This window comes from Pocillopora damicornis, chromosome 6, assembly GCF_964200805.1.
Source record: "Pocillopora damicornis chromosome 6, jaPocDami1.2, whole genome shotgun sequence".
NCBI lineage: Eukaryota > Metazoa > Cnidaria > Anthozoa > Scleractinia > Pocilloporidae > Pocillopora > Pocillopora damicornis.
In genome coordinates this window covers 7,344,538-7,370,900 of record NC_142675.1, presented here as the reverse complement: position 1 = coordinate 7,370,900, position 26,363 = coordinate 7,344,538, and the positions used below count along the sequence as shown (strand labels likewise).

The following is a 26,363-nucleotide window of genomic DNA, read 5'->3' as shown; positions in this document are numbered from 1 at the left end:
CTCAATCACAAGCTTTGCTTCGTTCCAGTTAAACAAGACACTTAATCAACCTGTTCACAAAATTTTTTGCTTGCCTATTGTGTACAGCTGAATAAATTGCTTGCCTTGAATTTTCATTCAGCTTCGAACGTAACTTAACCGTTGCTTATGTGATTCAAGTTTTTGCCGTTTTGACGATCAGATATGATATTGACTTCAGGTGGCTTTAATTTGAAGAAAAATTGAGAGTTAAAACGGATTACCAAAAAGTGAAAAAATTTAATAACTCAATAATTCCATTGGCTCTTGTTTCTGACTTTAATTGAAATTTTGATGTCTAGAAAAGCCAAAGAAGTGTCCAAAATTTCCCAGGTATATTTCAAAGCCAGGCGAAATGAATTGATAACGGTTATTAATTGAGTCAGCTCATCTCTGGTAGAGGAGGTGGCGCTGATACAGTCGTCGATGTAGCGACCGCATAGTTCAGGTTTGGGGCCTTTGCATTGACTGAGAAATTGGTGTTCGATAAAATCTACGAAACAATTCGCGTAGCTGGGTCCCATTTTGCTTTATTAAAAGCAATTAACTTTTCTACCCCGCATTTTTTACCCCATGGCTTGGGTGTCATCTTTCCTTGAATGTTTTCTTCAATATACCCATTTCATTTACATAACGATAAAGCAAAAAGACCAGAGTGTCTATTAAGAAGCTTTTCACAAATCATATTTTATTCGAGCGTTAATCTGAACTACATATTAGCCTAAACAATTTTTTTCTGCTTTGTGAAGCCTCTAGGTTTGGGTTTGGGTTTTTTTAAACACTTCTCCCTTTTGCTTTCTTTAGCTACCCAGGTTTTCTGATGGGGTCAATTTTTTAAATTCAATCGACAGAATGAACCGACAGGAATTTATAGGTAACATTTCATCTGTACAAGCTCAGTGGTCAAGTCGTACGGTCAATTATTCCATAGGTTCCTGTTTCTGACTTGTTGGATACGAGATTGGTATAGCCAATCCATATCAGATGTGGGCTCATGGAACAACTGTTAAATATAGTACACATATTATAATAAGTACATACAGCAATTATACGAAAGACAAAGATTGTTTGATTACGGCTTACGTCCATTTTTTAAGCAAGACCACTTAATTAAAAAAAATGCGGGGACTTCGATTCATTAACCGGTTCCAGGCGTTCATCTAGTAAAACAGAACGAAATAAATAAACTGCGCGATAGTACCAACAAAACAGTACGCGACCTGACCCACCCCTTCCCCTGTTTTTTTCACTCAGCTGCTATCATCGCATCATTTACTATAATTACACTTTGCATTTGCAGGAATTGTTCGTGAAAAGTTAAGTGGTTTTTTCAAAGACAATACTCTGGACGCCAGTGATAGCAATGTGCACTGTATGTCCCGTTATAAATCCATTTATTTCCTCTTTCAGCAGTTTACGTGACGATAACTACCAATAATTCCCAGAGCACTAACTTTTGTTGACTGTTCCAAAATTGTATAGTCAGCACCCGTTCTTATTATTTTATTTTTTTATCCTCTCCAGGCTACTCGAGAGAGCACTAATGATTTAATAAACATCTCCAGGGGTAAAACCTGTGCATTTTAATGGTAGGTGTTAAAATATCATCACACTTTCGCGACATGCTTCTGATTGTGGCGACAAATCCTAGGAGATAAAGTTATTTACCTGCATAAATCAAATCTTAAAATTTAGCTTCTTGTGGTCTTACCATACCATGTATTTCACAATTTCTCTACATTTCGTTTCCCGTAGAAAAGTTAGGAAATAGTCATTTCCCTCTGGGCAAAAATCTTCAAAATTTTATATACAATTTTCAGCAAATTCATCTCTCAAAGCTAAGACGATTGCACAAGTAATGTGCCAATTATAATTTTTATTAGGATAAGGCTAATTTTTAATTAATAATACTTTCAGTGTAAAAGTATTTCGAGTTAGTACCGCAGGTAGATGCGGTCTTAGGAAAGCAGTTTATGCGCCGGATAGCTTTCCTAAAACCAAGCGGGTTTTGCGGCAAAACAATTTTTTAGCAATTTACTAAAACTGCAGACAACTACGGCACACAGAACGAGATCTCGTCAATCTAGTTAATTGGATATTTTCCGCATTATCCTGCCTTTCAGAATTGAGTCAAAAAATAAACTGAACTCCAACGCTTGTGTCGAGCATGCGTGTAAGTGCTAAACATGTAAAAGAGAAAATGAGAGTATACTTTATCGGTAAACTGATAAAAGCGTTACAGCGTTTAAGAATATAAAATCAATTGAGTTATAACGTTCCAGCCTAATTGCTTAACACAAAATGGCTTTTTCTACCAAATAAGCGTGTGAGGAAAAGATGATTCAGCCCTGAAACTTGCTGAGGCAAAGTGTTCAAACTGTTAGCCGGTCATATACCGCGGAAATCTATCTAACTACACCATTAAATCTTCGACGTTTGCATACAACTGCTTGTCGTACATTGTCATGTTGATCAGCTTCTGCAGAAAAGAATAATATAATAATTGGCATCATTAAAAAAGTGTTCCTCTTACCTTATAAGCGTTTATCCTCCCGAGTGGTCAACTTTTCACACCAAAACAAATTCAAGAAAGTATTTTACGGTGTCGTTTGCTGCTCTTTGTGCGTCTCAATAAAATTTTGCAATAATCATACCATCTTTTAAATAACCATAATGAGTCAATTGTCGCAAGGACATTCTAGTTCGCTTCCTCCTTGTTTTTCGTGGAGTGCTAGCTTCAGTGACATAACAAGAAGATGCAATCCCAACTTCGTAAAAAGTACGCTATCTAAGCTAAACGCTATTAAGTTTAAAACCCTAATTAGCTAAGCCTAAGTTAGTCGGTCTAACGTGAAAAGAAACTTTCATGTTGAAGAAAATTCTCACCTTGTGTAGGGTTTCCATGTCCTTAAGCTGATTTTTCAATTCAGTAAAAGTTGGTCTTGCATCTGGGTCATTCTTCCAGCACTTCATCATAATCTGATACCTGGTATTGTTCAAATGATCTGTTAGAGATTTAAAGAACGTTTCCTTGTAGGATGAGAGAGAACGAATTGAAAAAACACTTACAATTCCTCATCAACGTGTTGTGGTTTAGGCATCCTGTATCCTTCCTGAAGTAAGTTTGCAATTTTTCTTCCATCCATTCGTGGGTAAGGTGAACCACCTGGAAGAGCCATAAGACCATCGAAATATAAATGTGACGAAAAAACGACCTTCACTGAAACACCACCCATGTCATTTGATGTTTGAAGCTTTTTACGTTTCTCTAAGTGAACACCTTACATTGCTTAATTGAACATGGTATATAGCAAAAAACATATACAGGGCCTTATAAATTTCCATTCGATGTTACCTATGGTAAAAATCTCGTACAGCAAAACTCCATAACTCCATCTGCAGAAAGACAAATCAAACAAATATATATTGGGTGACTGAAGACATAAACATTTTATACGACAACTAAAATATATGTATTCTTTGACAAAGCATAGAATTCATGTCCTGATTGAAACTGAAAAAATTTGAGAAAGATGTTTTTCGTCTTGTCACGATTGTGAGACGAAGGAAAAATTTTGAGTCCCCACAAGGAATTGAACCTCAGACCTTCGGATTCCGCGCTCCGATTCTCTCTCTTATTTTTATTTACAAACATGACTCTATCGACATTGCTGATCCTTGCAGTATGCAAGAGAATAGAGTCGTAGAGTCTCTGTGGCTCAGTGGTATGAGCATCGGAGCGCGGAATCAGATGGTCTGAGGTTCGATTCCTCATGGGGAGTGAAGAATATTTTCATTGTCCAACGCTCGTGAGAGGATGAAAAACATCTTTCTCTATTTCTTTACCGAGCCCAAAACTTACCCTTCCTCTTATTCTATTGGTAAAACTTGTTGGAAAATTGCTACGGGTAATAATCGGGTATACTTACACATCACTTTTGGTGGTATATTTACCATACATCAAGGCCTCATAAGCTGTCCACTTCACTGGAAGACGGCCCTAAAGATTTCAAAGATCACTTTTTTGAAACAGCTAAAAAATTATAGGAAGCGACCGGTCAAAGACAGTGATATTTAAAATTATACTCGTATACAAATGGCTGTTTTCATTATGGTCCCATCCAAGGATTTTGTCATCGAGATCAGGAGTATATCAGCTTTATCACAACAATGATTGTGAAAGATAATTGAACTGAACGATATTTAGTGCCGCCCCCACCTCCCCTCTTTCTTGATTACCTTAGTCTTTCGTTCATAAATATTTTCCTGCTGCACATCTCTGGCCATTCCGAAGTCTGTCACTTTACAAGTTTCCTTTTGTCCAACCAACACATTACGAGCCGCAAGGTCTCGGTGAATGATCTAAGAAAGCATTGATACGAGAGCAAAAATTAGCGATTTCAGAAGAAAAAGAACTGAAATGAAATGATTCAGATAGGAATATAGAAATATCCAGCGACATAATATGGTGTGTGTATTTCTCTTTCTTCCAGATGGCAGAAAATTAAAATTATTATAGTTACTGCTCCATCTTCCAAAGGGAAGCAAACTACTTCATTTCTGCAATACCTAATTATTTCATAGAAAGCTTATCTTAAGATTTTATTCGAAATAGGATTCTGTAATGTAGCAGTTTAGCAACCAAAGACGAATTTTTGAATTTCAAGTCTTAATTCCTTTTCTTTCTTGTCACTAAAATGGATATTCGTTGTACACTCAGTTTAAGCTGAATAAAAGATCCTATTCATTCACATCTCTGCATTTTCCTACACGAGAAAAACCCAGATATTTAATTTCGATGAGGTGCACTTGCAGCGAGGCACAAATATCGCCATTCGCACACTGAAATATAACTTTGGTGATGACGTCAAAACTGGTAGGGTTCCCGGAAACAGCCTCAACGAGACGGTAAGAATACGTTTGCATATCCCGGGCGTGATCTTGTGAAGACATATTATTCTATGCAAGACATAGCTTCACATAATGATACACCTTGTTTTAAAATTGTTCTTCTTTGGTGCCTTTGTAATTAACTTACAGATTTTGAGGACAAATAACTCATTCCATCAGCAATTTGCCACGCAAACTTCATCAGCTGCTGTGACGTCAGATTTGTTAGTGGTTTGACTTCCGGGTCTTTGAAGTAAGTGTCTTTTAATCCACGGCTCTTTCTCAGGTAACCCAGCAGATCCCCAAAAGGCACATATTCAATCAAAACCAGCAGCTGTTCTGAAGAAATTAAACAGTTTCATTTATATATTTCTCCCTCTAAAAAAAATTAGCAATAAGTAAAATAAATAAATAGCACAGTCAGGTTCAATACTTTTGAAGAAATCGCACGAAAACAAGATGTAGTTTTACGAAGAAAAGCTGAAAAACTTTGTAACGGTCTCATAAGAAGATACAGGCCAAATATTCCCTTAGAAAAAACGATTCTGCTCATACAACAGAATGGCTTGTACAATGGCAAATATTTGGTCTTCGTCTATCAGCAAATCTAAGAGCGTCGCTGTTAGCTAAAAAAGGATAAAATTACCATATGCGATGGTTGTTTTTTGTGCGCGATTGTGAAGCAGTGAATCTTCCATTGAAGCAAATTATCAATGACGAGAAAGCGTTACAGAGTAAATCAGATGCAAAATATGTACAGCAAAATTGGACCTCATAATCAAAGCTTACCAGATTCTGTAACGCATCCCAGAAGTTTAATGACATAAGGATGTGGTTTCAGCTGCTTCATTGTGTCAAGTTCTTTCATCAAATCTCTCTTGTCCGATTCAGTAGCGTTTGCTGGAGCGTTAAAAACAAGGAGTAAAATTTAGTTAACGGAAATAATATGCAAAATGTCGAATAGCGACACAAGTTATCGAATGACAAATAGCCAAAAGTTACGTAACCCGGTAACAGTATATGACTGTAGGCCAAGACTGTCATTCAATTTACAGTTCAAGAACTCACTTTTAAGCATCTTAATAGCCACTGTGGTCGCTTCAGGACTCCCTTGAAGTCCTACTGTTGTTCCCTTGGCAACCTGACCAAAAGCACCTTTACCAATAATTTTTTCTATGGTCACGTGGTGTCTTGGAACTTCCCAGCAGCGTGTTAACGGATGAAGAGGCACGTAATCAGCACCTGAAGCGGCACTTTGTGCTTTTCTATCATGTTTGTTGACTTCTATGAGATCCATGTATTCCGCAGGAGGCTGGGTGAGTTTTGCTGTATCGGGTAGACTTGGTTCGCTATCTTCTAATCCTGTTTCATTCTATTAAACCAACATACCGTTAAGGTATTCATATACAAGTCTGTTATTAATCCCAATAAAATTTCCTACATTTTTATAAAAATCAGTTTACCCGTTTTCATCAGACAAGCGTTTATATTATTTCATAACAAGAGATTATTAGTAGTTTATAATCTCTTGTCCTTAAATATTACTAATATTTATTATTACTAACACTTTGTTCTCTGCCATTGAAACTACCATGTCCAATGCAGTGATCGAGGTTCATAGCATATTCGTTACAGCTACAAACTGCAACATGAAGATCGTCGATTGGTAGTGCAATTGTTTGACAAATGCACACACGAAAAAAAAACTCTTGCTGTACTAAGCTCCTGGACTAACGCTTTGAAAATAAGGCATCAAGATAAACAGACGGCCAAAACGGCGTGAAAAAAAAAATTATTTACAAAACAAATATCAACCGGGTGCAGACCAGTTAGCGATCTATGAAGTGAAACCACGCAGTTGAACCAGGGACAACCGAAGGAAAATCGATGGAGCAGCTTGGTAAAGGACATGATCCCAGGACAAAGACCCTATCGAGTCAAACTTCTTCCTATATTCTATTGTACCTGTTATTAATGCATTATGCCTTTTTGGTAGAACTACACCTTTTTTCCTTCCTATTTGTTACAAGCGTTTATTTCCTTCTAGAGAGTAGAGGTAAAGTGAGATTACATAATTACAGGCCACACTAACATGACCTCAATGTCTTAGCTGTAACTTACGTAGGAAACACCTCTTTCATCTTCATAAGTCCTACAATTGAGAAAGCATACAAATATTTATGACGAGCTGAGAATCTCATCAGTTTTAAATGGAAGTTTGTTAGAAGATGATACCATATCTGTTACATTACATCGACACAATCCAAGTGGCAGCAAATTCTTACCTCTGCTTCCCAACAGCGCCTAAAAAAGAACGAAAGAAGAAAAAGACAAATGATGTGGATGTGGGTCAAGATTTGCTTTTGCTTAATAATGAATCTTGCAGCCAAACCCTCTATCATAGATTATGAATTTTTTTACCTACCTTTCTTATGTAGCCAGATTATGTAAATAATTAGAAGAACGATTATGAAGGCAAGAACCCCATTTATGGCTAACGAGACGTTGTTAGATGGGCAGTTACATTCCTTAGGACCTAAAATGAATTATTATACAAAGCTTGATCAGGTAAAATTCAAACAACATTTACAGTGATCGTGGTCAAGACACTGCTCTAACTACATAGCTTACGCTCATAAACGAAAACCGTTAACTCTAATTGGCTAGGTACTAAGGAAAAGCAAGGTGCTACTCTCTCTACAATAATTTCTAAAAGTAAGATTTTGTTTGATTGAATAAAACAAAAACAGCGACAAAAACACAACTTTGAAAAATGTGACTCACAGAATTGAGTATCTTTAATTAAACAGATACGGGATACAATTAGAAAAAGTCCATCTCCGGACGAATACGTGTAACAATAATATTTATTTGTAAAATGTACCTTTCGTTGTGCTTTCCGAGCCGTCTGTGGATATAAAAACTTGTTTAATTGATTCTAGATCGACTTTAAAACCTCCGAATTTGTCTTGCCTGGCAGCATCCAACAGGACAGTCAAAACATTGCTGACGACTATACTTCGATTGAACCTCATCATGAAGTCGAGAACAACACTGCCACACCTAAGTAAGGGGGGAAGGATGTAAAATGCCGAATCGAACACCGTGCAGGAAAGAGCAAGACGCATAAGTTATAACTGATTGTACAGTCGGTATTAAACAAAACGAAATCGTGGGAAGAATTCACTCAGGTTTGCAAGTAGTTTCTTCATCCGCTTTTACATTCCTCACCTATTCAAACATTTATCAACTTTGGAGGATAGAACTACATTACCTTTTCCTAATATTTGCTTTATCTCTCCCATGAAAGCTTATTACGATTACAATACAAAGCCAGTTGTTACAATAAATAACATTTTCATTATAGGACCTTGTTGTTGTCTTTGTTACGTGAAAAAAATTGTCGCTACCTCAATTAAAATAACGTTACTTTATGAATTAGGAGACCCGCATTACTCAATATACGCGACGTTTCACTTGGGTATATAGGCGTCTTGTGGTCTGTTTGGACTTTTTATGTAATGAGTAGCCTAAAGATTCGAAAGAATCCAGCGCTAAACAAAGTATGTTACCGAAAGGAAAGCGTTTACAGCGAGAGCAATTCGACGAAGGCGTACCTTGCGTGACAAAAATTGAGTAAGCACACAGCTTCAATTGCATATATAATCAATCATAATTTATGCATCGTGCTCTTTACGGCACGGTGTTCTATTCGGCATTCTATTTGTACTTTGGTGACTTTTAAGTGTTAAATACATTGAGATCTAACTTAATAAACCAAGGTCAATAAAATTAATTCGTGTCATTGCTGTACATTAAATAAAATGTACTTCAAATGAAGATTATTTTGCATTAAAGAAAATTTTTTCAGAGCAGAGACACCAGTTTAAAGCTAAAATACACCAAACCAAGATAAAGCTCCTCCCCGCCCCAAAACACAGATTGCGTTAGCGCTTGTTGTTTCAGTGTCGAGATAAACTGCACCTTACCTGGTGTTCACGGTGTTAGCGGATAAGCAGCCAAACTTAAAGGCAATTTGACAAGCCTAGAAGGACATTCGAAGAAAAAATGTAAATTCGAATACTTGTTTAATAGTTGAAGATCGTTCAGAATGTTATTTTTTTAACAGAAATATTGAGATTTCGTTCAAGAGCAGATTGATTAAGATTCCCTTTTAATTATAATGATAAATCTTATGGCAGTATTCTATACACTCCGGTATACGGATCAAGTAGATTATCTAACCATTTCTGGAAATTTCGCAGCAACTTCTGAACGTCTGCTACAGTTCCCCTGTATTGTCGCTGTCAGGTAAACTTCTGTGCTTTCTGAAGCTAAAGAAAAGCCGTGTCCTTTTACATTTACAAAAAACATGAAGAGCCTGGGATCACAAAAACTGCTGAGAAGTGGTTCCATCTACCAATAGTTCAGCTTGAACATCGTTCAATAATCCCAGCAGAGATCGTTCTGACAGTATGCTCGAGAGTAAACTCATGTTTTGATGCACGTAATAGCATGAACATGTTACGATTAGCCTTGTTCACAGTGTTTTAATATTTGATACAGAAACTTGAAACATGTGTAAGTAGGCCCACAGAGGGATTGAATTATACTTTCTGGAACAAAAACCATGGTGCATTGCCCCCCCCCCCCACCCCCCTTGAAAAATAGTTTTGCAGCGTCACATGAATTAAGTTATTTGTGTTTGAAGATATCCAGCATAATATGCCCCAAAATATTCATTAAACTACACCTGGATGGGTTCTTTAGAGAAATAAAAAGAATACTTTTATACATCTGTAATTATGCTTATTCTTACTCCTTCAATTGCAGAAGGTACAGCCTACTACATAAAGATCTTTTGCGTCGCTGCATGACTCCTGACAAGATTCACATAATTGTATAAGTTTGTATTAGATGAAAGGTAAATACGGAATAATAACAACTTTGCAAAAAAAATTTTTCAATTTTGATATAGATTTAGCAGTCTGTGTTGTGACTGTTTGTGAGTCTACAGTCCTTCGCTAAGTTCCAGACTTTTAGTGACTTAATTCACTCTTTGTCTTTTACTCAAACTGATTTCGTAACACCAAAGAACAAGCTGTTATGATGACATAGTTTTACATGGTGGTAAAAAAAAACGCCTTTAAATAAACAGTTACCCGCGGGAGTTGTTTGGGATGAAGTGGCAACTGTACTTGAAACTGTTTGAACTGAGGAAAAAAAAAATAAGACTTAAATTGATCGAAAAGCAATTTTAAATTTTATTTAATCATCATACCAACCTCAAACCACATGACAATAATAATAATAAGTTAGCTTAAATTTTTTTTCACGGCGGTTCTGGGTATGAAGGAAGGTAAAATGTTAGGAGGTTCAGAGAAAAAATAATCTGCCATACATCTGCAAGATTTGATGTAATTATTTTAATTACAAGAATATTAACTGATACTAGGAGATTTAATAATGTTAAAAAAATAATAAATTTGTTGGAAAAATTGGAATTCAGCACAGGCTGGATAAACAAGGTTCTTAGAAAAAGAAATGCGTACTTATGAAAAAGCTATGCAAACTTTTTTTTACAACACCTGCCTGTACCTATATGGCATGTAGTAAAGTCTTTTGAAGTAGTCATAATACCAGTTTCATATGTTGAAAACACATGCACATGTAGATTTCCTGTAAACCTATAGTTTAAGCCTGTGATGACTTCGAAATTTTGATGCACACCTCAAAAGGAGAACAAATAAAAAGGAGGTTCTGGGTGTGAAGGAATATACTTCCTAAAACTGTTATTATTATTAATATCATTGTCACCAACATTATTATCATCGATAATTTTATAACTCTTATCATCATTATAATTATTATCATTGTCAACACTATCACTAAAAACCATTCGAAATGTCAAAGAACTACAGAGAGGCCCATAACAAGAACTGACCTTTCAGTGTTAAACTCAATAGAACACAGATATCAATGGACGGGGCCAACTTTGAAATAAAAGGTTAAGTGACAAAGAGTCAAGTGTTAATATGCTAATATGATATATTATAATAATTAATTCTATTTAATTTTAAGATGAAGCCGAATGGTTTCTTCTAATATCGAAAAAAGTGCATTTCAAAGTAAAATGGAGAAGGTATTGTAGCGCCAGGTTCGCCACAAAATGAATGCACAGCTAATCTGTTCGCTTGATTATTTTATTGATTATAGACGAATATTTAGATGTAAAGATACGTTGATGTGTAGTTGTGTACATGTGATTCGACTGAAAATAAATAATTCTTACAAATATAACAACAAGACTAACGACAGAGCTATATGAAATAAAAACGAACTTACAATTTGTGGCGTAACCAGGTCTGATGGTGAAACTCTTGAACAAAAGTAACACGGCGCTTGCATGCAAAAACTAACGAAACGACTGACTTATTTGATATCAACTAGTAATGAGAAGTATGCAACGAAAACGAGAAATAAAATGCTACCAGCACTACGTAATTCTTACACAACCTCATGCAAAAACGCGGGCTTAATTGAGTCGAAACAGAACATCACAATAGTATTTCAATTGAAAGAAAAACAATACAAAATCTGTTCGCAGTTGCTTGACAATAGACAGAAATGCAAATTCTAGTTGCTACATTCCAGCTCCTTAAGTTTACTTTAAGTATTGCGCGACTAGAATTCAAATAATAATTAACATAAGAGTCCCTTAAGTTAGTCTGCTAGTGTTCAAAGTTCACGTACATCTGGTTCGCAAATTCAAAGGCTTTTTTCACTTTCAATGAACAACAAGATAGTCAGGTAGATTAAATAGAGCCCTTCTTCGGGAGTAGGATCTCTTGTTCGAGGAAACAAAGCTTTGACATTAGCCTTGTGAATGTAGAGGACTTTGTAGCAACCTTGACAAATCGGATAAAGCCGTCTCTTCCTGGGTGAACTCCGACAACGCGACCCAAAGGCCACTGACTATGGTGAACTCTTTCATCAGGAATTAAAACCAAGTCACCAACAACAAAACTATGACGTGGTCTGATCCATTTCTGCCATCTAGATATTGAACCTGCTGGCAGAATACGTAGAATACCGGTATTGAATACGTCAGCAAGGTATTGAACCTGCTTCCAGCGACGTTAGCAGTACAAATTATTCTTAACGAAGATTCCTGGCGGCAAATTTAAATGCAATCGAAGTAACAAATGGATCGTAGTCAAAGATTCCGAATCAGTAGGACTGTGTGCCATTGTTGATAGTCAATGGTCGACCATTAAGAATTCCCTGAACTTCTGCCATCAACGTTCGCAGTGCCTCTCCAGAACCACTTGTTACTTGAAAAGGACTCTTAAGATCTTTCTCACTGAATGAATCATGCGTTCCCAGACTCCTCCCATGTGTGATACCCCAGGGAAATGAAACTTCCACTTGATGTTTAGCTGGTGTAGGAAAACTTCTATCTTCTGCTGATTCCAGTTGTTTAAGGCTTCACGGATTTCTCTCTCTCCGCTTCTTATGTTCATACCATTGTTACCTCTTATCATCTTTGGCGTCTCTCTTCTACTGATGAATCTGCAAAGAGCGCAAGTAAACGAGTCTGTTTCGAGAGACTCGGTCACTTCAAGGTGGGTTGCTCGGATTGTTACTGCGGCATTCTCACTTAATGATTTCTTTCTTTTTACGTCCCTAATAACACTTTTGTGCTTTTACACGCACATTTTTCTTATTGTTTCCGCATTCCTTTCATTCACCGTGATTTGTATTCTGTTAGATTTTTTCGCATAATTCTGCTTTGTTTTATCTCATTCATAAAAAGTTTTTCAAAAAATTTAACATCGGAGTATCAGTGATTCCTTCCCTGCGATCGTTTTTAGCTTTTCCGTTCTTCGTGCTTACAAGTCATACAACGTTGTAAGTGTCTTCCCTTGTCCGATCGTATTTCCTCTGTTGTTTTGCGTTTTCCTATTCCTTCTACTTCGTAATAACTTGTAATTATTTGTTCCTTTTGCGACCACGATCAACCGTAATGAAAATAGATTTTAAAGCGTTAGTGTGTTGAAACTTGACTTTGTTGGCAGTCACACGGATAGTTAAGCAAGAGAAAAGACACCATCATTTTTAACTGTATTTCTGCCTTGTTTCACCTACAGTGGACCAAAGAAATCTATGCCAACGTTAGAAAACGGGGGTTTACTGAGTACTTTTCAAAGACCAGCCCGTCCCTTGAAGACCCAGTTCTTTTGTCTCAAACTGATCTGAACATTTTCTTGATTTAGATGACCCACAGACTGATGAACATCCATAATGAGCAGCTTGGTAACATGGTCCTTTGAAAGTAAGAGCAATTGATGTTTCGATTAGTAATCCGAAGAAGAATTTTGAAGCTGACCACCAACTCTCAATATTCCAGCTCCGTCCAGAAATGGTCTCAATTTGTACACGGAACCAAATGAGCCGAAAATCTCTAATTTACACATCCCGGATTCTCCTGGGCTCAAGTCTAGGAGGGCCCTAACCACTAGCGAGAAAACTAATTTTTGCACGTAAGGGATTATTTGAGCCTCTGCATGTCGTAATCCGTCTATCGACAGCCTCCCACAAGGTAATGGATCAACAGGGTCCTCTTGTAAGCACCTCTTGCTTTTAAGGAATTCTTCTTAAATCTCAGACGCTAAGCAACTCCCTTCTTAAGCTTAAACCATGACGAATATTGCAGAACCACTCGGTCCAGAGGTTGTTTATCCTCCGTAAGAGTAACATGGTTTGTTCGAGCTTGACCTCTGACAGCTGGGTCTTACTCAGAAATGCTGACTGATGAGACTGGATGGTTGGGCTACAATGTTTCACTTTCCCACAAAAATTTAGGGCCCCTGAACCAAACTTCCCTCTTTAATAACTGGGTTGATGCTTGTTGGCTCAAAGTTCTACTGGGAAGGTTCTGAGCCATCATTTTTCACTGCCAGGCGATTGGCCACAGACATGCAGAATCGTTTGTCTCTTTGCTCAATGCAACACTTGAAAGCATAGGTAGATCAGATAGTCATGGTCTCCAAAACTTATATTTCTCTCTCACTATCTCTTCATCCTAGGTGAGTCCTTGTTTGCAGAGATCTTGAAGGACCTTTTTAGCTAGTAAGGTGATTGGTGATACTATAGCAAGTGGATCATAAATGGTGCTAGGCACTGATAGAATCCCTCTTTGTGTGAAGGGCTTATTCTGTGGTACTTTGAAGATAAATATGTCGCTATCCATGTTACAATGAACACCATGGGTTATTTCAATAAGGAGTACACCAGAATTTAAATCCAAATACAATATTGTTGAAGCTCTATCTGAGGTTGGAATGGATTTGAGGTCTTCCCTTCTGTTACACAACCGTTAAGTCAATCCAAATCCACCTCTTGACAATAGGACACACAAATCTTCTCTCAATTTACAGGCGACTTCATTTGATTGCACCGATTTCAATCAGTCATCCACATAAAAGTTCTTCAATACTGTGTCGATCACGTCATTGTCAAAGTCTCCTGTATTGTCTTGAGCTATCTTTCGAACACCAAAATTGTCCCCACTTGGTGAAGACGTGTTACAAAAAAGGTGTACTCAACAGGCTCCTTAGATAAGTCATCGTCAGGCCACCAAAGGAACCTTAAGGTATCAACATCGTTTGGATTAACCATTACTTGATGGAACATTGCTTCAATGTCTGAGGAGGGAGATAGTGGTTTCTGACGAAATCTTAAGAGGACACCAAGCAGGCTGGACCACTGAGTGGTTGATCATTGAGCGATGTCCCTTTGTATCGGGCTGTGTAGTCAAACACTACTTGCAGTTTCCCAGACTTATTAGGATTGAAGGCAGCATATAACTGACTGGTGATTTCTTAACTCGAGGTTGTTCATTGTGATTTTTTTAATTTTGGCTCATTTTTGCAAACCAACATTTTAATTCCTTTCGATAACATATCAGTTCAACTGATACTGACATCATACATTACATCTAAAGAAAACATTCCCTACCCTCGAAAATCTGATCAAAACATCAGAAACAGCAACAAAATTCTTCATCTGCTTGAGAATACTGCTAACTAGCACATGTGTTGATCACCAAGCACAAAACGCCAACCTCATCACCAGGGTCTCTATTCCTCCCTGTTCGGGGTTGTAATGATTCACTGTGTGGGAAGTTTTATTGACGCACTGTAAACTGGTATAAAACATCTTTCCCGTTTTGGATTATAGATCCAAAGTACTTAAAAATGCTCAAAGATGTTCCTACTCACCCTCGATGTTAAGTCTCACAGTGGCTTTTGCTCCATCTCCAACGTCATTATGTGGGACACATTTGTACTCCCCATAGTGCTGAGATCGATTGACGTTATTGAGAATAAACTCACTGTTTCTGTTATTGCTTAGGAGGCTGCCATTGAAATAGAACTTGTAAATTGACACTTGAGGCACAGCAGCCATAACTATGCATTTGAACGTAACAGTGTCTCCTTCAGTGACGGTGTTTTGTGCAGCATTAGTGGTGAGCCTCACACCTTCAGGTTTGTCTAAAAGTTTAAATCAAATCAAAATCTCAATTTTAGTTTATTTCATCGCTCATACATTTCGCCTGGTTGTAAATCATAACCTCTTATGAAAGTCTAGAAGGTTCATGATAATGCAACAGGAGGGGGTTTTAATCTTGTACCAGTCCATGGAGTGTCTTGGGTAGAAAATATAACGCTTTTGTGATGGAAAATTGTAGCAAGTCATTTACCTATGGTTAGAATTCTGACTTTAAGCAAAATACTTTAACTTACACATTGCACACTGAAACACAATGGCATTTCTGCAGCAAGAAAAATAGCACCAACTATGTTGTTACTGGAATAGCTATTTTAAATCCTCTGTTAATAAAAATTAGTAATTTGCGAAGCCCAGCTTTATATTTTAACGGACATAAAAATGTTGCCGCTCATGAACAACAGCTTAATTTTGAGCCAGAAGACGGGTGCAACAGTGCCCTAGACGCTGCACGTGTGAGGATCTCATCTCGCAAAAAAGCGGAAACCCAATTTGAATCTAAGACATTCCTTATTTTCCTCAATTGGTACCAGGATGATACATTTATCTAAGAAATTCCTGAGGAACACAGCCTCCCTTGATCAATTTAAGAGAAACCTTAAGTCAAGGGCCTCATAGGCTATATGCTTCTAGGTAGAGGAGCATCTTGAAAATCATCACGGATTTTTGGCTCAACTCCACCACCAAAAATGAAAACAAACAAAGAATTCAATTTTTTGTCAACAATCCAAGCTTCCTCAAGTTTGCTGTTGCAAAGTGCTTTAGCAGCAGCAGAGCGAAAAACCAAAACGTAAAACCAGGGAGATTTTGGTCAGGTGGTGTTCATACTACCGGGGCTCGTTTTACTTCCTGAGAGTCTAAAATAGGCTAAATATGATAAGTGTTTTAAATTTGCACTGGCAATAGTATGTAAACTACTTGTTTGAATGAAAAACCTTGGGGAAACTAAATGAATGTAGGAATTCATCACAAATTCCTGGATACCTTTATAGCAATTCTACTGCGTTGAAAAGAAGGCAATTTCCCGGACACAATTCAGGATATTTTGCCACACTGTATTTATATCATATGTATAATTTCTGCTGACTGGCATCATAATTAGATGTTGAAAGTCAACGAAAATAAACCAGGACGAGAAGAACCAGAAATGTTATCAAGTTCTTAAAACATATTTTGAACGCGATATTTAAATATGGTTTCAGCTTTCTAAATCGTTCTTTTCTTCTGTCAACCAAACTCCTCTAGCTAATCCAAAACTGTTAAAAATTTGAAATTATTTTTAAACCAGAAATGGATAACTGTGCTTGTGGTAGAATAGTATGGTTTTAGATATGGTTATAGTGTATCAACAGCCGAAGTATTGCTATTTTTTATTCCACTCTGATCTAAAAATTGGACCAAAAAATTAAGTTCGTAACAAATAGAAATTTCAGACACAATTCTTGAAAACTGTTTGTTTCAAATTGTAAATATATATTTACAAAAAAAAAAATACTTCTAATGTCACCCACGTGTAGGCGAGCGCAAGCTCTCTTTTAGGAAAAAAGTTCAATTGGTGGCGTAATCCCCCTGAAGAATCCTGACCTTAAACCCATGAAACCTTCTGGCGTGAACTCAAGTTCTACTTCGAGTCAAAGGTAAAACCTAACAACAAGCAGGAGCTTGTAAATTGTATAAAGAAGTTCTGGGAGAGGAAGGTCACGCCGAAGAAGCGTGCAAAATACATGGATCATGTTTTGCAAAAAGTTGATCAAACTGTGGTGGAGGCTCGAGGTGCTGAAACAAAATATACAAACGGCAGCCAACGCGCCCTGCTCCACCTAATTCTCTGTTGACATTGCCTTGTAGGTCGCTCAAAATGGCTCTTTAAGGAGCCACCAAATCAGATGAAAGTCAGTGACCAATCAGATCTTTGTATCACGAAGAATTTTCTACAATATTGATTTAGTTAAACAGTGGGATATCATTTAGAAACTTCGTTTCCCACGCTAAAGCTGTTAAATGAAACAAAACATGCAGAAATGACAAAGATTATGATTTGCGTAAAACTCTTAGGTTATGTGTAGCCACTCAATTATGGAACGCTACCCGTTTAATGAAATATAATATGTTATTGTCACGAAGATTATCATCAGTTTACGCAAAACGAAACCAAGGTGATTTTCGTCAAGTAATTTTCGCCAAATGCTTTTCGTCAATGTTTATTGAACCACAAGAAACTTAAGTAGAATGAAAGCTAAGATGTAGTGGTATATTGCAACTAAAAGAGCACATAAATACAGTGAAGTTCACAGAGACGGACTTGGCGTTCTTCCATCATGATAATCACAAAGAATGACAACGTAACCTGTTACATGAGTTTCGTTCTTACGAATGGGGTTCGTTATAAGATCGAATGAAATTTATATCATATGTAAGGTTAGATCTTAAAGTTAAACTAATTTTTGGTTTCAAGAATGCGAAAATTGAAAGTGTTCACAAACACGGTGAAATTTTTCAGAAAGCAACTTGCTTTCCTCTGGGAGTCTTAGCTGTCAAACGGATCAAAGTTTGAAAATATTAGTTCTAAGCACCATCTTTTTCTCGGGATTTGAAACTAGTGTCATCATGAAGCAGGACAAGGGAAAACTGCTTTCCATTATCTTCCAATAGCAATGATAATTCTTTACTGGCGAGTTAAGAATAATCAACATGCATAATTTTTTTTACATTTAAACGACCTGAGACAAAACTATCAAGTAATAAAGGCTTGGATTAGAATGCTTTTACCAAACAACACCTACGCGTTTCTAACCTCATTATAATTACTTTAACAACAATTAACACGAAAAAGGACGCCAAACTTAATTATTGTCAACGTAAAGTTGCAAACAACAAGGTAGTTTGCATGTAATGTAAACTAAAAGAGACCAATCAGATTACAGACTTTTCGATCTGAAAGGTTTAGTTTCAGCCGATTTTCGCACCTGTCAGCTGATCTCAGCCATTAGTAAAGAAAACTGTAATTTCTCAGATGACATAACTTTTACCAATTGTCAGCTTTCTCTTAGAAAATTAAGGTTAAAATATACTTACACTGAACTACAATTGATGTGTCAACAGAAGTGACTTCCACTGAGTTATTGGCTCGACATGTGTATTGTCCTGCATCCCTTCTGTTTATATTATCGAACTTTAAAAACGTAGCTTTCCTCCCTGAACTTTCCAGCACTCCATTTCTAATCCATGCTACATCCGGCAATGGTTTCCCAGAAGCTTCACAGGCCATGGTGACAGAGGATCCTTCAATGTAATATTTTCCTCTTAAAGAGATGTTTATAAGTAGTGCCTCTGAAAGATAAAAGAGATATTATCATTCCTCATATAGCATAGCAAATCTAGCTTGGACTCAGTCTTGAAATTTACCCAATTTCAATAAAATATACCAAAGCATCCAGCAATTGGTACCCAACAACCAGCTAGTATAGGAGGCTCAAACTTCATTCAGTACAAGTCAACCTGGCACTAGCTACTGGAGAACTTGCTTACAAGCTCAATTATAAAGCAGAGCCTCAGCCTAGTAAATGAAGGGATAATTCAGGAAGTTACTCTTTGGACTAAGGACCCAAGCTTCTAAGCTACTTGCTTAGGGTTAGGGTTTAGACATGGATTGGCTTTGGGATACAAAAACCAAATGCAAATGATGATTCGTTTGCCCATTTTAAGCCATAATAACCTGGTATCTTTCTATCGTAATACGATAGGAAAAGAGAAGCGGTGTGACAGGTACTGTACTACAGTTTAAATAAGCCAACAGAACTTAGCAAATGCATGATTAAATGAAAGAAAAGAAAGAAGATTATGTAATGGCTGGTGAGCTCAAACAATTTTTGTTCATGAGTCATAAAGGATCAAAAACAAGCAAGTGAACATTGTAAAAAGTGAGTTTGGATTCTTCACAAGTGAAGAAAATCGTTCCAGCAAACAATGAGGTAAATTGTACATGAGTATTGAGATGTCACAAACGTTTTTCAACTTTGAATCACAGTCAAATGACAAAGAAGTTACATACTCAATATCACACTCGTTTAAATGTATTTAATGTTGTTAGGACATCTTAGATACTGTAGTCCAAAATGAAAGGTAAACACTCAGAAAGAAGATGAAAAAGTTTGTTCAAAGAACATTTATTTGGGCTTCCGTTTTATACAGTATTGTGCAAAAGTAATGCAAACGGAATTCGGCGAATTTCGTTATTTGTTCTAACGATCTTTCGTCGAAAGTTCGAGCGAAAATTCGATCGAAAGTTCGAGGCCTCTCAAGCGACATTTCGTTTGAACAAAGGGCGCTTTTTCGTTGAATTTTCGCCTCAAAGCGAAACTTCGCGGCGGAAAGTGTCTCTTCGATCATTAGTGTTCGAAATTTCGCTTCGAACTGACAATAGACTTTCGCGAGTAATCAAGTTTGTTTACTACTCATGTACGCAACACGAAATATATATATAAACGTATTTCCAGTCTTTTTCAGTCACTGGGACGGAGACACTTCATATTTAAGGCTAAACACAGTAGACAAAAGGTCAAAATATCGAAAAGCATCACGCCCGATTCTGGGCTCGATTTGTGTTTGACAACGAAAGTAAATCGGAAAAATTGTCCCAAGCGTCACATCAACTTCAGTTTACTGACGTTTAAAGAGGCCTAAACCATCATATCCAATTCAGAGTTCGATCAGTTTACAGCAATGAAAGTAAATTGGGATGAATAGCAATTCCGATCAAGAGACATGTATTTCATGGAAATAAACTCTCAAATGATTGCAATAGTTTTTAAAATTAACCTAAGTACAACGCTTTTGAAAAGCAAGTGCGGCGATACGCCTGAAGGAAAATCGAACACTCGTCGCTAAAAATCACGTTGTGAAAAGTGTCACCACTTTCTAGGACGCGTTGTGCGAATTCTAATCGCTTGACTTTATTTGCGTCGCGGATTAGCTGGCAGTAGGCGGTCCGCTGCAAAGTCCAACCTTGCTGTTTGCGTGCTCTACGAACAGTGGACGCACTCACGCAGATTCCATGTCTCTCCAGCTTCTTCTTTATCGTATTGCTGGTCGTCTCGTCATCCCTGCGCATTTGCTGATCTACGAAAGTTTTTGCTTCCGTATACAGCTTTTGAGGTCTTCCCGATCGAGGTAAATTTGCCACGGAACCGGTAAGTCGCAACTTTTTAATGATGCGCGTAATACTGGAAAAGCTCACCAGCAACCCTTCGTGTTTCAACGCTTTCAGTATTTCAGCTGGGTGGAGGCCTTGCTTGTGAAGGATCTCGATTCTATTTCTAGAATAATTTGAAACTTTTGCCATGATTACTATCAAAAGTAGAGTACATAAATGATCCCAAACGCATCGACACAATTAATATACCGAGTGTTGCGATGGTTGTAAACAATATAGGGCGCGCGGAGACTGGAATCGTAGCGGGAAATTTTATGGGAGTATTACATAGTGTAGTAACCAACCACAAATTCAACCAAATCTTTTTGAGAAGAATGAACAATACAACGAATTTTCGCCCCGAAAATTCGCCACATAGAACGAATTTTCGCTCGAAATTTCGAGTCGCATTTACGCCATCAAGGAATTTGTCGCCGAAAGTTCGAGCCGTTCAAAACAATACATGCCTCGAAAATTCGCGGAAATGTCGTCGAAGTTTCGTTTCGGTCAAGAATTCGTCGAAAAGCCAGGAATTTCGCCGAATTTCGTCGACAGGTGTTTGCATTACTTTTGCACAATACTGTACATGAAAAGTTTTCTGAAAAGTTTAGGTTACATAAGCTATATTGACTATTACATCATTCTATATTGAATAATTTTCTTTTTGCATGCTCAGCGTCTTTCACAGGCATAGAGAGCTTGAATTATGGACTTCATCCTTTTGCTGCTTTCAAAACTTTAGGAAAATTGCGCTCCATCACACAAATCTTCAAGTCTCAACTTGCTTCTTAGTATCAGAAATTACTTGAGGAAGTCACCATTCTGCTGGCTAAATTTACATCTGCAAACCTCTAAGATCATATAATCCTCAGGAAGCAGCAAATGACGCAGAGCCGACTTTTATTGCATTTGGCAAGTCCCTTTTTAAGGCATGAAAAGCAATACAATCTTTTTCACACCATTTTAATTTCACATGCTGCCTGTGATTGGTAATGCAATATATTTTCCTTCATTGATTTTGCAAAATCATAAAATCAAAACCAGTTGGATTGTTTCTAGTTTCAACTGACCATCCTGAATTGAAAGCTTTGCTAAGAGAAAATCTCTGTACTCATATATTAGTAATGGTTATCTATGCATAACAGAGCAACCCAGTAATTGGTGCCAGAAGAATAAAGCAATAACTCTCTGATAACTCATTGATTTCTTCCTTGTGACAAACAGCAAAGTAAATGGTAGGATTTCTTTTCTCCTTCTAGGAGTGTGGTGTTTCATGCGAAGTAAAAGAAGCGCTATTGTTCCCAAAAGTCAGGTAAGCTAGCCACTTTCTGCCCTGCGTATAAAGGTTTGTGCACATGTATGCTATTGTTTACTTTCTCCAGATCTTAGAAATATGAAAGACATGAGTTGAATGCATTTGATTTACGTTTGATTATTTATGTTTATATCTGTAATACTTACCTGCCACAATAAGCTGAACTGTACTTTCAATCGTCCTTACAAAGCTTCCAAGCATAACACATTTAAATTTGGTATTGTCTCCAGGGTTGATGTTCTTGATAACCAGGGTAGCTCTTCCTTCAATTTTAACTCTTCCTTTGTAAGGCGGAGGAATATTAGGATGTTCTTGGACACCACGACTGCCATTAACCATCATTCTGACAAATGCACCATCTACCAGAACACTGTAGATAATGTCCTGAATCTTATTATGTGAATCAGTGTAGTCCCACACCAGGTTGGCATCACTACCATTGTTAAAGTAGCTTGGATTAGAAGGTTCCTGGGTGAAATACACATCCACACCCCCTAAAATAGGCAACCATAAACATAATATTCTCAGCCCTTTAGTTACAAGTGTAAGGATAATATTTAAGAAGAAGGGCTCAAATAGAGTCCACCAAAGATGCACTTTAGCATAAGCATGCAGTTTAACAATAATAAGTGTAACTATGCAATTCATTGGTATTCATTGATATCAATCAGCTCAAATATATACTTTCATTTGCTAAGAAATAAGGCTCAAAATTTAAAAGTGGTACACTTGTAGAAATCTTTTGAAGAAGAACTTTTTGAGGTGGAAAATAGAAAGTGGAAATGCCCACACATATTATATGTTAAAACATCAAATGAGGGATTTATTATTCCACTCATTTCATTTTCTGGTCTTTTGGCTTCTAGTTATCAAAAATTTTGTACAGCCTTATCTGAGTACCCATCTTACATAAGATGCGCATGAAAGAAGAAAAAGGAACCATTTAAGAGTTCTTGATGACCAGAACAAAATTTTTGTGGGCTTTAAAGTTCAGTGCCGAAAAAATTATGCCTAAAATTTGGAAAAGAAATCAAGAATCACATGCATCACTTCTCTCCCTATCCTTGCCCTGTTCTGCAGTGTATAACCAAAGCATATTTCATTCATTTCATTGCCCTAACAAGGTAAAATAACATAATAGTGAATAAAAATGAACAAATATTTGCCAAAGGTCAAGTGAGTATTATTCGATGATCTTCCCTTTGCCTTAATTCAGCAAATAATTGTTTTAATATAATCACTCAGGTGTTTTCAAATTCTTTAATAAATTTTGTAAATGAAAAAAGCATTGCACACATTTTTTTACAATTGTGTTGATTACCTGTACACTGTATCAAGATGAGCAAGCAGTTTTGAGAGGTTTATTCTTTTATACCAAAAACTTTATCCCTTTGTTTTGAAAAGTGTTCTGCTAATCTTTCAGCATCTTTCATGCTCTTTGCAATTTAATTTTCTTCTACTGCATCTATCACTCCCTCACAAACATTTGACAGAACATGAAGCAGCCATTTTGAAATTTAGGGCTCCTGCTATAATCACCCTGTTCTCTGTGATTATAACAAGATATGATGTAATCCTTGACCAATCAGAGCATGCACATCTCTATAATCACCTGAGTGAGCAATTATACTAATAAAATATTTATCATTGAAGTCATCACATAACACAAGGTAAAAACAACAATGACAGCACAAACAACAATGCAATGATCAATCAGCTGTCACTTGTGCATGATTTTCCAAAAACTTAGGTGTATTATGCTGGCATAAAAATTTCAATGTAATCAAAATAAAAAAGAAATCAAACACAATTTTCTATTTTCTATAACCTTGGCCATAGAAAGGATGTCAACAATTTTCAAAACTTGTACTGTGCCTCCTTAAACATCTTTGAATATCTTTGACCTCATTTCTGCCATCAATAAGGTTTTGTATAATATGCTAAATTCTACATGTATTTTGATTGGTTCTTTCATGAAATTATGATCTATTAAGGGGAAAATGCATAGGTGATGTCACCATTAACAATTTTTGCTTCTTTATTAAATAAAACAAATAGGTTCCTCGTTGCCCTTGCTCTGTACAGTTATAAATCATAGAGGGCATCAAAATGTGCAAAGAACATTTATTTAGTGACACACTCAACTGCCTCTAGCTTGTTCTCAGCATTCAGTAAGTAAGCAGAGCACCATAGTAAACAGTACTGTAGTCTCCCTTGTTTTTTTACTCCCCTACTACTGTCATGCTGTTTGTTATTCTGCTCTCTTTTCATAACTGACAACTAGAGCAAGCTTAGAAAGCTGCATCTTATGTGCCACTTTTTTGTTCTTACCATATTCTGACATCATATGTGATCTATTACTGAACAGGTGCATAGCAACATGGAATCTATTTTTAAGTAGATGATGGAAAATTATGGTGGATTTGTTTAAGTACTTTTCTATAAATTGATTGCCAAGCTCACTAGTGGCTTGCCACCAGCTATTCACCTCACCTTAAAGCAATAACCAAAGCAGCTGTCACAATAAATACAAAAACAGCAACCAAGTGTGCTTTATATTAATAGCATTGAATTATTAATTAACCAACCTTTTAAACCTTAATTTCTTACAGAAAGAACAGATTTTTTCTTACACTGTACTGTAAAGCTTTATACAAGTGAAAGATGAAAATTCAGCTTTTTTTTGTACATGTACCATTGTGTCATTAAGCCCTCTGATGTTCTACTTGTGTGCAAGACAGCAAGACAGGAATATAGTTCTGCCATAAAAAGAACAGGATTTGGTAGAATCCTTGATTATACCCTGAAAGCCAAATTTGCTCTCGTCTTTTTTTCCCTATCAAGTATTGGAAGCCTGAGATAAGCCAATTTGAAGCACAAATTTTTGCTCATTCACATAAGCATGATCGAATCAAATCACAAAGGTGGATTGCAATGCTTTCTTGTGAGAGTCAGAATCTGGACATATAAGTCTTTTGTACCATTTTAGAGGAGATTCCACTTTATTTTCCTGGACTGCAAATGTCAGGGACTGATCAAAGCAAAAGAATAGTAGATCAGTAGACAAAGATTGTGATCAGTTTCCATGAAGTGAAATCAGAATGATTTACACAAATTTCATGAAGTCCAGCTGACTTCTTGTTTTCAACCTTGAAGTCACAATTCTACAGTTGTCAGCAACCAGAAAACCTTGTTAACATTTACTTTCATTAACTTTGGCCAGCCCCTACAACACAAAGGCAAAAAAACCCATGCTACTGTTTTCAGTGGTCAAAAATTTTATCTTCATCTTGTGATTAGTCAGATGGCCATTTCTCAATTGTGAGAAAAACCATCCTACCTATAAGGATTTGTGCATTTTATTACAAATCCTTATTTGTTTTGTCAATTCAGCTTAGAGTAAATCTCAGTCTGTATATGATAAGCAAAGATATCTTGACAAAGATTTCAAATGGTTAAAATCTTATCTGTTTTTAATTATACAACAAAAATAAGTTGTCAACGACTACCATTATGGGATACTACAATCATATGTGCATAAAGCTAAAAGCTGGTCAAGTAGATAAATCCCACTTGTTGGTGTATGAGCAAACAATGCTCATTTATCAATCCAAGTGCATTATGTAGTCTTTTTACCTGATTGCTGCCTAAAGGAAAAGTCACACACAACTTAGCTAACAGCAATTATCCTTGCTGAGGTCATTATTTGCACCAATAATGAGCGGAAAAATTGGTAACAGCTCTTCTCAAAAATGAGTGATTGATGGCAAGGATAAGAGTTTATGTGCATATGGCATTACTCTCTTCTGGGTTTGCATAGCCATTATGTTTGTAATGTAAAGCCACCTGACAAAGCAGTAACTTTTCTCATGGCTAAAAAGACAACTCACACTAATTAAGAAAGTATTGCACTTCTAAGTTTCAATGTTTATGTTAAATTCTGAACGTATGTATTGTTACACTTGAAGAATAAAATCCTTTGCTCTTGATTTCTATCGTATCATAGTTATTCAGACCTCATTTATCACGGGAATGAAGTTCCAACAACATATCTAAATTTTTAAATAAAAAAACTGTTGAGAGCCACCTTGGAAATCGGAAATCATTTTGACGAAAATTGCGTTTAGCAATAAAGGTCGGCGTTTTCAGTGTCCAAGCTTAAAATGGCACATGGTAAAAAAATACTGTCAAATCCTTTGTACGAAAGAATAACTTCACACTTACCTGACCCGTGAAACTTTACCAGCAGAAGAAAGAGTGAGTAAATTTCATATTCACGCAAAGACACCATCCTATCAGACCTTTGCTGATGCTTCAATGAGGGAAGGTTGTGTCTAAATCTTACGGAAGTCACTTGAAGGATGGACTAGAATGCTC

The 26,363-nt window shown here is 36.8% G+C and overlaps 1 protein-coding gene across 1 annotated transcript; it reads right to left on the bottom strand.

Moving 5' to 3' along the window:
* Nucleotides 1–1,397: 1,397 nt before the first annotated feature.
* Nucleotides 1,398–26,363, bottom strand: LOC149043708 (uncharacterized). Its single transcript, XM_089210682.1, has 20 exons — nucleotides 26,211–26,363; nucleotides 22,133–22,480; nucleotides 18,556–18,810; nucleotides 15,192–15,464; nucleotides 10,071–10,121; nucleotides 9,154–9,242; nucleotides 8,898–8,953; nucleotides 7,793–7,971; nucleotides 7,334–7,444; nucleotides 7,194–7,212; nucleotides 7,030–7,060; nucleotides 5,977–6,280; nucleotides 5,698–5,808; nucleotides 5,057–5,247; nucleotides 4,258–4,380; nucleotides 3,948–4,018; nucleotides 3,374–3,414; nucleotides 3,088–3,184; nucleotides 2,905–3,004; nucleotides 1,398–2,497 (listed from the first exon to the last, which is right to left on the bottom strand). The coding sequence occupies exons 1-20, from the start codon at nucleotides 26,275–26,277 to the stop codon at nucleotides 2,432–2,434; spliced, it is 2,583 nt and encodes an 860-aa protein (XP_089066808.1). The 5' UTR covers nucleotides 26,278–26,363; the 3' UTR covers nucleotides 1,398–2,431.